This window comes from Bombina bombina, chromosome 4 (assembly GCF_027579735.1).
Source record: "Bombina bombina isolate aBomBom1 chromosome 4, aBomBom1.pri, whole genome shotgun sequence".
NCBI classification, from domain to species: domain Eukaryota; kingdom Metazoa; phylum Chordata; class Amphibia; order Anura; family Bombinatoridae; genus Bombina; species Bombina bombina.
Genome location: NC_069502.1, coordinates 817,223,366 through 817,236,817, shown reverse-complemented (window position 1 = coordinate 817,236,817; position 13,452 = coordinate 817,223,366). Strand labels below are relative to the sequence as shown.

General features: G+C 39.7%; 1 protein-coding gene across 3 annotated transcripts in view; it reads right to left on the bottom strand.

The window, feature by feature from the left end:
- The window catches only part of LOC128657100 (zinc finger protein OZF-like), a 155,728-nt gene that overhangs the window by 87,451 nt on the left and 54,825 nt on the right, over positions 1–13,452 (bottom strand). For 2 of the 3 annotated variants that reach the window (XM_053711347.1, XM_053711348.1), the window contains exon 8: positions 3,116–3,214. In XM_053711347.1, the coding sequence (XP_053567322.1) occupies positions 3,116–3,214 (99 nt within the window). The remainder of the gene's footprint in view (positions 1–3,115; positions 3,215–13,452) is intronic. The other variant, XM_053711349.1, reaches the window with a different exon arrangement.

The window sequence follows — 13,452 nt, the reverse complement described above, 5'->3', positions numbered from 1 at the left end:
TTAGCAATAATTAATGCATTTGCTTTAAAATATCAAATTATAGATTTTATACATTACCAACATTAACCAACTTAGTATTCCAATATTTTCAAGTATATTTAGATCACCTCATTTGAAGAAAAGTTATTGCATAGATCAAGAGTTAGTCTCAGCTTTTTGTTTAAAGTTGATTGTGTCCCAAGTATGGCAGCCAGTTATCAATCAGACCAGTGTAAACAGACCAAAGCCTCAAGACTGTCCTCTCTTGCATTCAGCTTTTCTATATATAATCATTAGTGATCTGTTTTTTTTTGATAACTCCCACGAATGCTTGTCCCTCTCATTGGTCATCTGGGAAAGGTATCCCTGATTGGCTCTGTATGGATTCTAATAGTTAATATATTTGGCTGTCATACCATTCTAATCCCCTAGGGGCAGCAGACAACCAGCAAATACAGTCTCACCATCAAATCACTGCTAATCCAAATATCTCCCTATATAATGGATTATTTAACATACTATAACTTATTGCATTAATCACTTACGATATTGATTATAGATGGGGTTATATGTCATTTTTCTGATTACTCCAATACCAAACACATTATGTTTTTAACATAATAATACTATTATCCCAACATCCATTCAAAATTGCACCTGGTCATTTCCCCACATTTATATAAAGACAAAGCATATTTCATATTCAGTACACTTCTTTATGGGACAACCACATGTATATTTGTTAACATGCCTGAAAAATAAAAAGAATAGGTTATTTATATTTTTCATTTAGCAGACATTCATATTTAATATTATATGAACAGACAATTTCATATCAATTTATGTTCTTCCTGTCATTTTCCATTAGCTTCCTGGAACACAGAAAAACTATTTATTTTTTAAATAACTTAAATATTCTATATACACTAATGCAGTCATTCATTTAATTCATTACAATCTGAATTGCATTATAGACATGTAATACAGTATTTAAAATTATACCAGCTGTATTTTAAAATGAACCCAAGAGTTACAATGCAACATGTGTTTTTGCTGGTCAGCACAGATGTTGATTCAATACACAACAGGAATTAATTTAAACATAGGTGACACTTTAGTCATTTCTTTAGTTTTTTTTCTCTACGAATCTCATTAAGCCTAAAAGAAAGATCCAGTAATTTCTCAGACATTGTGTCTATATATTACTGCATGGGGTCTACTATCTGATAATCTTGTTCTCAGATGTCCTGTTAATCAGGAATGGGAATCTTCATGTCTGATCAAGATTTAGAATACACAAAATATAGATGGCCATCTCTCTCTCTTTTTTTTTTTTTTAAAGTAATTTGCCTCTCTTTGAAATGACTGTCTGAACTTAATTAGACCAAATGTCTTCCCTCTGTCCTCACCTGGATGCATTATAATTTTGCATATTGAGTGGGGGAGGATTGATTTGTGGCCAGTCAGGCATCTAATGTCTTATAGGCAGTTTCACAAAGCAAATAATAAAAATATGAGTTATTGGTCTTATCATAAATCTATGTGTAGATAAAAATACATACATATAATATATATGTATATATTATTTAATAATACTCAGAAATCCTGACAATTCCAACAGCCCCTATACCTGACATGGGGACAATACAGCACTAGTATTCCAACAGCCCCTGTACCTTACAGGAAAAGGATTCACAGAGGGAATTTCTGTAAACTCTTAAGTACTGCCAGCAGGGATTCAGGTTTATGAATTGGTGAGTTACCAGTGGTGGTTAGAGGAGACGAGATCTGTCTTTGTACAAAGTGTGGGGCAGCAGGAGGAAAGAAAAACTACAACAGTTTCAGGAAATGGGGAAAGTTGCTCAGTTGTAAGAGGTTAGAAAACACAGCTACTTAGATGCTATACAAACTTGCTCTATAGATTCTGATAGGAAAACACACTGCAGGTGGTGAGGCTGGAGTAGGAGGTGCAACACAGAGTAGCAAGTATCCCCAGGATCCTCACTGAATAGCGGTCCTGCTGTTTTGTTACAGCAGTGAAAGTAAAACCTCTTGCTTTGCTTAAGGATTTATCTATCTAGCAGCCAGAACCAGGAGAGGTTTAGGCTAAGCAAATCATGTAGACAACAGAGGACTAGGAATAATCTGAAGAGAGAGGTAAGAACGCAGCAAGGAGATTCTCAGAATCTTTTGCAGAACACACAAGTGAAGTCTCAATGCAATTAGCTTGTTAAAGGGACAGTCAACACCAGAATTGTTGTTGTTTAAAAAGATAGATAATCCCTTTATTACCCATTCCCCAGTTTTGCATAACCAGCACTGTTATACTAATATACTTTTAACCTCCGTGATTAACTTGTATCTAAGCATCTTCTGACAGTCCCCTGATCACATGACATTTTATTTATTATCTATTGACTTGCATTTTAGCCAATTAGTGCAGTGTCTGCTACAAGCCACGGCGTGATCACAATGTCATCTATATGGCCTAAATGAACTAGCTCTCCCCTGTTGTGAAAAACAAACAAAAAAGCATGTGATAAGAAATTATCATATGAGCCTTTCTAGGTTTAGCTTTAAACTAAGAATACCAAGAGAACAAAGCAAAATTGGTGATAAAAGTAAATTGGACATTTTTTAAAAATTGCATGCCCTTAAAACATGAAAGTTTTTTTTGGACTTGACTGTCCCTTTAACAATCAAGCAAGGATATTCAGGCTAGGCGGGGTTAAATGTGCAATGTGACATCATAGCTGGAAGAGCGGTGTTAAAGGTATATTACAAGCGGCTTTAAAGAGAACATAGCGCTGTGAGATTTATTTTATGCTCCTACAAAGTGCTACCTGTGCATCTGCAGCTGATCAGATCACAATGATTATACTCTGGCAGATATAAATGACAGCAGCTGTATAGGGTCTTCCTGCTTGTTATCATTATATGATCAGGGCTGATATAATCAAACACTAGAAATGTGACAACAGTCAGTGAGTAGCAGGCTATATTGTACTGTGACACTCAGTGTGTGATTGTGGTGACACCCTGACTGGTGATATAATGTACAGCACTTACAGACAATAAGCTATAAAAAACAGGCAATACCCCATAAACAGAAGACACGTCACACACGTGCACTTACCTTCATTGTCACTGTCACACATTTCCTGTGTTGGAGCTTCCAGCTGACACGTTACACTCAGATCTTCTGTTATAACATCTAGGTCAAAATTAATGTAATCTGTAAGAACATTTAATGCAGACAATATTTAAAGGGACACTCAATCAAAATTAAACTGTCATAATTCAGATAGAGCATGCCATTTTAAACAACTTTCCAATTTACTTCCATTAACTAAATGTGCACAGTCTTTTTATATTTAAACTTTTTGAGTCACCAGCTCCTACTGAGCATGTGCAAGAATAAGTGTGTAAGCATTTGTGAATGGCTGATGGCTGTCACATGGTACGTGTATGCATTTGTGATTGGATGATGGCTGTCACATGGTACAGGGGGAGTGGAAAAAGACATCACTTTTAAAATTGTCAGAAAAAAAATCTAATACTCATGTGAAGTTCTGACTAAGTGCTATTGCATTGTCTTGTTATCTTGCATTTGTTGATTATGCAAATCTACTGTGTTGACTGGTCCTTTAATGGTTTAGGATTTTATTTTACCCAGAAGCCAATAGTGTTTAACATAGTAATGGGTACTTACTAATTTCTTTACACTTAAATATTTGGGGGGGGGGGGGGGGAGATATATATTTTAGATTTGAAATTTAAGATGTTACGTTAAATATTTAAAAAATATGGTAAATGTTTAAGTATGAACCATATACACCCAAAACATATTTCAGAACTAAAATGTGCATTTAATATTCTGCCGATTAAATAATGTTCCACTACAGTCATTGATTTAAAAGGATAATTATTATATTGGAAAATACTGTTTGCTATTTTATTCCTATATTAAGACACATTTATTAATGGTCAAAATTACTGAATTCACAATAAAAATATAATTTATGCTTACCTGATAAATTCATTTCTCTTGTAGTATAGTCAGTCCACGGGTCATCCATTATTTATGGGATTATATCTCTTCCCCAACAGGAAGTGCAAGAGGATCACCCAAGCAGAGCTGCTATATAGCTCCTCCCCTCATACGTCATATCCAGTCATTCGACCAAAACCATACGAGAAAGGAGAAACTATAGGGTGCAGTGGTGACTGGAGTTTAATTAAAATTTAGACCTGCCGTAAAAAACAGGGCGGGCCGTGGACTGACTACACTACAAGAGAAATGAATTTATCAGGTAAGCATAAATTATATTTTCTCTTGTTAAGTGTAGTCAGTCCACGGGTCATCCATTACTTATGGGATACCAATACCAAAGCTAAAAGTACACGGATGACGGGAGGGACAAGGCAGGATCTTTACACGGAAGGAACCACTGCCTGTAGAACCTTTCTCCCAAAAACAGCCTCCGAAGAAGCAAAAGTATCAAATTTGTAAAATTTTGAAAAAGTGTGAAGTGAAGACCAAGTTGCAGCCTTGCAAATCTGTTCAACAGAGGCCTCATTCTTAAAGGCCCAGGTGGAAGCCACAGCTCTAGTAGAATGAGCTGTAATTCTTTCAGGAGGCTGCTGTCCAGCAGTCTCATAGGCTAAACGTATTATGCTACGAAGCCAAAAAGAGAGGGAGGTAGCCGAAGCCTTTTGACCTCTCCTCTGTCCAGAGTAAACGACAAACAGGGAAGAAGTTTGACGGAAATCTTTAGTTGCCTGCAAATAAAACTTCAGGGCACGGACAACGTCCAGATTGTGCAAAAGCCGTTCCTTCTTTGAAGAAGGGTTAGGACACAATGATGGAACAACAATCTCTTGATTGATATTCCTGTTAGTGACTACCTTAGGTAAGAACCCAGGTTTAGTACGCAGAACTACCTTGTCGGAGTGAAAAATCAGGTAAGGGGAGTCACAATGTAAGGCAGATAACTCAGAGACTCTTCGAGCCGAGGAAATAGCCATTAAAAACAGAACTTTCCAAGATAACAGTTTGATATCAATGGAATGAAGGGGTTCAAACGGAACGCCTTGCAGAACGTTAAGGACTAAGTTTAAGCTCCACGGCGGAGCAACAGTCTTAAACACAGGCTTAATCCTTGCTAAAGCTTGACAAAAAGCCTGAACGTCTGGAACTTCTGCCAGACGTTTGTGCAGAAGAATAGACAAAGCTGAAATCTGTCCCTTTAACAAACTAGCAGATAAACCCTTTTCTAAACCCTCTTGTAGAAAAGACAATATCCTAGGAATCCTAACCTTACTCCATGAGTAACTCTTGGATTCACACCAATATAAATATTTACGCCATATTTTATGGTAAATTTTTCTGGTAACAGGCTTTCTAGCCTGTATTAAGGTATCAATAACTGACTCCGAGAATCCACGCTTTGATAGAATCAAGCGTTCAATCTCCATGCAGTCAGCCTCAGAGAAATTAGATTTGGATGGTTGAAAGGACCCTGAATCAAAAGGTCCTGTCTCAGAGGTAGGGACCATGGTGGACAAGACGACATGTCCACTAGATCTGCAAACCAGGTCCTGCGTGGCCACGCAGGCGCTATTAGAATCACCGATGCTCTCTCCTGCTTGATCCTGGCAATCACTCGAGGAAGCATCGGGAAAGGTGGAAACACATAAGCCATGTTGAAGACCCAATGTGCTGTCAGAGCATCTATCAGCACCGCTTCCGGGTCCCTGGACCTGGATCCGTAACACGGAACCTTGGCGTTCTGGCGAGACGCCATGAGATCCAGATCTGGTTTGCCCCAACGATGAATCAGTTGGGTAAAGACCTCCGGATGAAGTTCCCACTCCCCCGGATGAAAAGTCTGGCGACTTAGAAAATCCGCCTCCCAGTTCTCCACGCCTGGGATGTGGATCGCTGACAGGTGGCAAGAGTGAGACTCTGCCCAGCGAATTATCTTTGAGACTTCCAACATCGCTAGGGAACTCCTGGTTCCTCCTTGATGGTTGATGTAAGCTACAGTCGTGATGTTGTCCGACTGAAATCTGATGAACCTCAGAGTTGCTAACTGAGGCCAAGCCAGAAGAGCATTGAAAATTGCTCTTAATTCTAGAATGTTTATTGGAAGGAGTTTCTCCTCCTGAGTCCATGATCCCTGAGCCTTCAGGGAATTCCAGACTGCGCCCCAACCTAGAAGGCTGGCGTCTGTTGTTACAATCGTCCAATCTGGCCTGCGGAAGGACATCCCCTTGGACAGATGTGACCGAGAAAGCCACCATAGAAGAGAATCCCTGGTCTCTTGATCCAGATTTAACAGAGGGGACAAATCTGAGTAATCCCCATTCCACTGACTTAGCATGCACAATTGCAGCGGTCTGAGATGCAGGCGCGCAAATGGTACTATGTCCATTGCCGCTACCATTAAGCCGATTACCTCCATGCACTGAGCCACTGACGGGTGTTGAATGGAATGAAAGGCACGGCAAGCATTTAGAAGTTTTAATAACCTGGCCTCTGTCAGGTAAATTTTCATCTCTACCGAATCTATAATAGTCCCTAGGAAGGGAACCCTTGTAAGTGGCAATAGAGAACTCTTTTCCACGTTCACCTTCCACCCATGCGACCTCAGAAATGCCAGAACTATCTTTGTATGAGACTTGGCAGTCTGAAAACTTGACGCTTGTATCAGAATGTCGTCTAGGTACGGAGCTACCGCTATGCCTTGCGGCCTTAGTACCGCCAGAAGAGAGCCCAGAACCTTTGTAAAGATTCTTGGGGCCGTAGCTAACCCGAAAGGAAGAGCTACAAACTGGTAATGCCTGTCTAGGAAGGCAAATCTTAGATACCGGTAATGATCCTTGTGAATCGGTATGTGAAGGTAAGCATCCTTTAAGTCCACTGTGGTCATGTATTGACCCTCTTGGATCATGGGAAGGATGGTTCGAATAGTTTCCATCTTGAATGATGGAACTCTTAGGAATTTGTTTAGGATTTTTAAATCCAAGATTGGTCTGAAGGTTCCCTCTTTCTTGGGAACCACAAATAGATTTGAATAAAATCCTTGCCCGTGTTCCGTCCGCGGAACTGGGTGGATCACCCCCATTAGCAAGAGGTCTTGTACACAGCATAGAAACGCCTCTTTCTTTACTTGGTTTGTTGATAACCTTGAAAGATGAAATCTCCCTTGTGGAGGAGAAGCTTTGAAGTCCAGAAGATATCCCTGAGAAATGATCTCCAACGCCCAGGGATCCTGGACATCTCTTGCCCAAGCCTGGGCAAAGAGAGAAAGCCTGCCCCCTACTAGATCCGTTTCCGGATAGGGGGCCCTCACTTCATGCTGTCTTAGGGGCAGCAGCAGGTTTCCTAGCCTGCTTGCCCTTGTTCCAGGGCTGGTTAGCTTTCCAGCCCTGTCTGTAACGAGCAACAGCTCCTTCCTGTTTTGAAGTGGAGGAAGTTGATGCTGCTCCTGCCTTGAAGTTACGAAAGGCACGAAAATTAGACTGCTTAGCCTTTGATTTGGCTCTATCTTGAGGCAGGGCATGGCCCTTACCTCCGGTAATGTCAGCGATAATTTCTTTCAAGACGGGCCAAAATAAGGTCTGCCCCTTGAAAGGAATATTAAGCAATTTAGATTTAGAGGTCACATCAGCTGACCAGGATTTAAGCCACAGCGCTCTGCGCGCCTGGATGGCGAATCCGGAGTTCTTAGCCGTAAGTTTGGTTAAATGTACGACGGCATCAGAAACAAATGAGTTAGCTAGCTTAAGGGCTTTAAGCTTGTTCATAATTTCGTCCAATGAAGCTGTGCGAATGGTCTCTTCTAGAGAGTCAAACCAGAATGCCGCCGCAGCCGTGACAGGCGCAATGCATGCAAGGGGTTGTAAGATAAAACCTTGTTGAACAAACATTTTCTTAAGGTAACCCTCTAATTTTTTATCCATTGGATCTGAAAAAGCACAGCTATCCTCTACCGGGATAGTGGTGCGCTTAGCCAAAGTAGAAACTGCTCCCTCCACCTTAGGGACCGTCTGCCATAAGTCCCGTGTGGTGGCGTCTATTGGAAACATTTTCCTAAATATAGGAGGGGGTGAAAAGGCCACACCGGGTCTATCCCACTCTTTGTTAACAATTTCTGTAAGCCTTTTAGGTATAGGAAAAACGTCAGTACACACCGGTACCGCAAAGTATTTATCCAGCCTACATACTTTCTCTGGAATTGCAACCGTGTTACAATCATTCAGAGCCGCTAATACCTCCCCTAGCAATACGCGGAGGTTCTCAATCTTAAATTTAAAAGTAGAAATCTCTGAATCCAGTCTGCCTGGATCAGATCCGTCACCCACAATATGAAGCTCTCCGTCCTCATGTTCTGCAAATTGTGACGCAGTGTCAGACATGGCTCTATCATTATCAGCGCGCTCTGTTCTTACTCCAGAGTGATCGCGCTTATCTCTTAATTCTGGTAATTTAGATAGTACTTCTGTCATAACAGTAGCCATGTCTTGCAAAGTGATTTGGATGGGCCGCCCTGATGTACATGGCGCCACAATATCACGCACCTCCTGAGCGGGAGGCGAAGGTACTGACACGTGAGGAGAGTTAGTCGGCATAACTTCCCCCTCGTTGTCTGGTGATAATTTCTTTACATGCAAAGTTTGATTTAAAGTAACATCAATACATTGAGTGCATACATTTCTATTGGGCTCCACATTGGCCTTTGAACATAGTGAACAGACAGATTCATCTGTGTCAGACATGTTTAACAGACTAGCAATGATATTAGCAAGCTTGGAAAATACTTTCAATAAATTTACAAGCAATATAAAAAACGCTACTGCGCCTTTAAGAAGCACAAAAAAACTGCCACAGTTGAATAACAGTGAACTACATTAGTTATAGCAACCAAACTTGTACAGTAAATGTATAAAGTTAGCAGAGGATTGCACCCACCAGCAAAGGATGATTAACCCCTTGATAATCAAAAACGGATAACAAATGTATTAATTAACGTTTTTATCACAGTCAAACACACTGTCACAGGTCTGCTGTGACTGATTACCTCCCTCAAACTAGCTTTGAAGACCCCTGAGCTCTGTAGAGACGTCCTGGATCATGGAGGATGAAAGGGAAGACTGTGACTGAATTTTTACTGCGCAAAAAAGCGCTAAAATAGGCCCCTCCCACTCATATTACAACAGTGGAGAAGCTCAGTAAACTGTTTTTATGCAGAAAAAACGACAGCCATGTGGTAAAAATCATGCCCAATAAGTTTTATCACCAAGTACCTCACAAAAACGATTAACATGCCAGTAAACGTTTTGCAAATGAATTTTAAAGTTATGAAGTGTTATTAAAATGCCTGCTACCAGTCGCTTTTACTGTAATGAAGGCTCAGATTACTTCAGTATTAACCGTATTTTCTGAGTGAAATTCCATTCCCCAGAAAAATACTACAGTGTATACATACATACTCATCAGCCTGATACGAGTCGCTACTACTGCATTTAAGGTTGCACTTACATTATATCGGTAATAGCAGTATTTTCTCAGTCAATTCCATTCCTTAGAAAATAAATTACTGCACATACCTCCATGCAGGGGGGCCCTGCGTGCTATTCCCCTGTTCTGAAGTTACCTCACTCCTCAGAATGTATGAGAACAGCCAGTGGATCTTAGTTACGTCCGCTAAGATCATAGAAAACGCAGGCAGATTCTTCTTCTAATGCTGCCTGAGAACAAACAACACACTCCGGTGCTGTTTAAAATAACAAACTTTTGATTGAAGAAATAAAAACTAAGTTTAAAACACCACAGTCCTCTCACACGACCTGTCTTTAGTTAGGTGCAAGAGAATGACTAGATATGACGTATGAGGGGAGGAGCTATATAGCAGCTCTGCTTGGGTGATCCTCTTGCACTTCCTGTTGGGGAAGAGATATAATCCCATAAGTAATGGATGACCCGTGGACTGACTACACTTAACAAGAGAAAGAAGAATTTTCAAAATATCATTTAATGAACTAGAGGGTGAGGAGAAGGGATAGAGAGGGCATGTGTATGTACTATTCACATAAAGCAGAGGATGAGAGAGAAGAGTGGGCATGTGTATGTACTATTCACATAAAGCAGAGGATGAGAGAGAAGAGAGGGCATGTGTATGTACTATACACATAAAGCAGTGGGTGAGAGAGAAGAGAGGGCATGTGTGTGTACTATTCACATAAAGCAGAGGATGAGAGAGAAGAGAGGGCATGTGTATGTACTATTCACATAAAGCAGGGTGAGAGAGAAGAGAGCGCATGTGTATTTTCTATTCACATGAAGCAGAGGATGAGAGAGAAGAGTGGGCATGTGTATGTACTATTCACATAAAGCAGTGGGTGAGAGAGAAGAGAGGGCATGTGTATGTACTATTCACATAAAGCAGGGTGAGAGAGAAGAGAGCGCATGTGTATTTTCTATTCACATGAAGCAGAGGATGAGAGAGAAGAGTGGGCATGTGTATGTACTATTCACATAAAGCAGTGGGTGAGAGAGAAGAGAGGGCATGTGTGTGTACTATTCACTAGACGTGCTAGAAAAAAATTGTTTTGTTTTGTTTTTATTAGTTAAATAAATAATTGGTTATATTCGTTATTTTGGATCCATTCTTTATTCACATTCATTATTCTATTTTAAAGTTTACAATAGAATAATGAATATGAATAAAGAATGGATCCGAAATAATGATTTAACTTAACACATAACTAATTTGCCAAAACAAAATGATCTAAACCGCTGTTCCCCCAGACACTAAATAAAGCTATTAACCCCTAAACCGCCGCCCCCATATCATCGACACTAATCCTATTAACCCCTAAACCGCACCCCCACATCACTGACACTAACTAAACCTATTTACCCCTAAACTGCTGCCCCCACATCATCAACACTAACTAAACCACCGCCCCCCACATCGCCGACACTAACTAAACCTATTAACCCCTAAACTGCTGCCCCCACATCGTCAACACTAACTAAACCTTTTAACCCCTAAACTACCGCCCCCCACATTGCCAACACTAAATAAAGCTATTAACCCCTAAACCGACCCCCCCACATCACCAACACTAAATAAAGCTATTAACCCCTAAACTGCCGCCCCCCACATCGCCAACACTAACTAAAACACTAAATAGACCTATTGACCTCTAAACCGCCGCCCCTCCACACTGCCAAAACTAAATAAACCTATTAGCCTCTAAACCGCCACCCCCCACATCACCAACACTAAATAAACCTATTGACCTCTAAACCGCCGCCCCCCACATCGCTAAAAGGAAGGAAACCTATTAACCCCTAAACCACCGTCCACCCACTTTGCAAACACTAAATAAAATAATTAACCTCTAAACCGCCATCCCCCCACATCGCAACTAGCTAAATTAAACTATTAACCCCTAAACCTAACACCCCCTACCTTTAACATAATTAAAATAGACCTAAAGTAAAGTTACAATTATTAACTAACTACCTATTTAAAAATAAATACAAACTTACCTGTGAATTAAAAATAAAATCTAAGCTTAAACTAAAAAAAAACTAACATTACTTGTTTAAAAAAATCGAATACAAAAAATAAAAAACCTAACATTACTAAAAATAATAAACACTACAATTACAAAAAATAAACAAAATTATCCAAAATAACAAAAGTTATTCCTATTCTTTTTTTTTTTTTTTTAAATCTTTATGATCCAACAGTGTAAATCATATACCATCCACTTCCTCTTGCAACTAGCAGGATGCAGAAAAATAACATTAAATCCCAATAGCAAAGAATTTAACCATCTAGTATTTCAGCGCTTAATTAATACAAGACAATATATAAATCATACTTATTCTAAAATGACAATGCTTAACACACCACAGTAACTTCTCTTATCCACACTTAAAAAAAAAATAAAAAAATTAAATTACCTATCTAGCATTTCAGTGCTTCATTAATACAAGATACTATATAAGTCATACGCCTAGATTTAGAGTTCTGCGGTAGCCGTCAAAAGCAGCGTTAAGGGGTCCTAACGCTGCTTTTTACCCCCCGCTGGTATTTAGAGTCAGCCAGGAAAGGGTCTAACGCTCACTTCCAAGCCGCGAATTTTCCATACCGCAGATCCCCTTACGCCAATTGCGTATCCTATCTTTTCAATGGGATCTTCCTAACACCGGTATTTAGAGTCTTGGCTGAAGTGAGCATTAGACCCTCTACTGACAAGACTCCAGCCGCAGAAAAAAGTCAGTAGTTAAGAGCTTTCTGGGCTAATGCCGGTTCATAAAGCTCTTAACTACTGTGCTCTAAAGTACACTAACACCCATAAACTACCTATGTACCCCTAAACCGAGGCCCCCCCACAACGCCGCCACTATAATAAAAATTTTTAACCCCTAATCTGCCGACCGCACATCGCCGCCACCTACATTATACCTATGTACCCCTAATCTGCTGCCCCTAACATCGCCGACACCTACATAATATTTATTAACCCCTAATCTGCCCCCCCCAACGTCGCCGCTACCTAACTACACTTATTAACCCCTAATCTGCCGGCCGGACCTCGCCGCCACTCTAATAAAGTTATTAACCCCTAAACTGCCACACTCCCGCCTCGCAACCCCTATAATAAATAGTATTAACCCCTAATCTGCCCTCCCTAACATCGCTGCCACCTAACTTCAAGTATTAACCCCTAATCTGCCGGCTGGACCTTGCCGCTACTGTAATAAATGTATTAACCCCTAAAGCTAAGTCTAACCCTAACACCCCCCTAAATTAAATATAATTTTAATCTAACGAAATAAATTAAATCTTATTAACTAAAGTATTCCTATTTAAAGCTAAATACTTACCTGTAAAATAAACCCTAATATAGCTACAATATAACGAATAATTATATTGTAGCTATTTTAGGATTTATATTTATTTTACAGGCAACTTTGTATTTATTTTAACTAGGTACAATAGCTATTAAATAGTTATTAACTATTTAATAGCTACCTAGTTAAAATAATTACAAAATTACCTGTAAAATAAATCCTAACCTAAGTTACAATTAAACCTAACACTACACTATCAATAAATTAATTAATTAAATAAATTAACTACAATTACATACAATTAAATAAACTAAACTAAATTACAAAAAATAAAAAAGATTACAAGAATTTTAAGCTAATTACACCTACTCTAAGCCCCCTAATAAAAATTTCCCTACCCTAATCTAAATTAAAAAAGTTAACAGCTCTATTACCTTACCAGCCCTTAAAAGGGCTTTTTGCGGGGCATGCCCCAAAGAAATCAGCTCTTTTGCCTGTAAAAAAAAAACACAATGCCACCCCCCAACATTACAACCCACCACCCACATACCCCTACTCTAACCCAAACCCCCCTTAAATAAACCTAACACTAC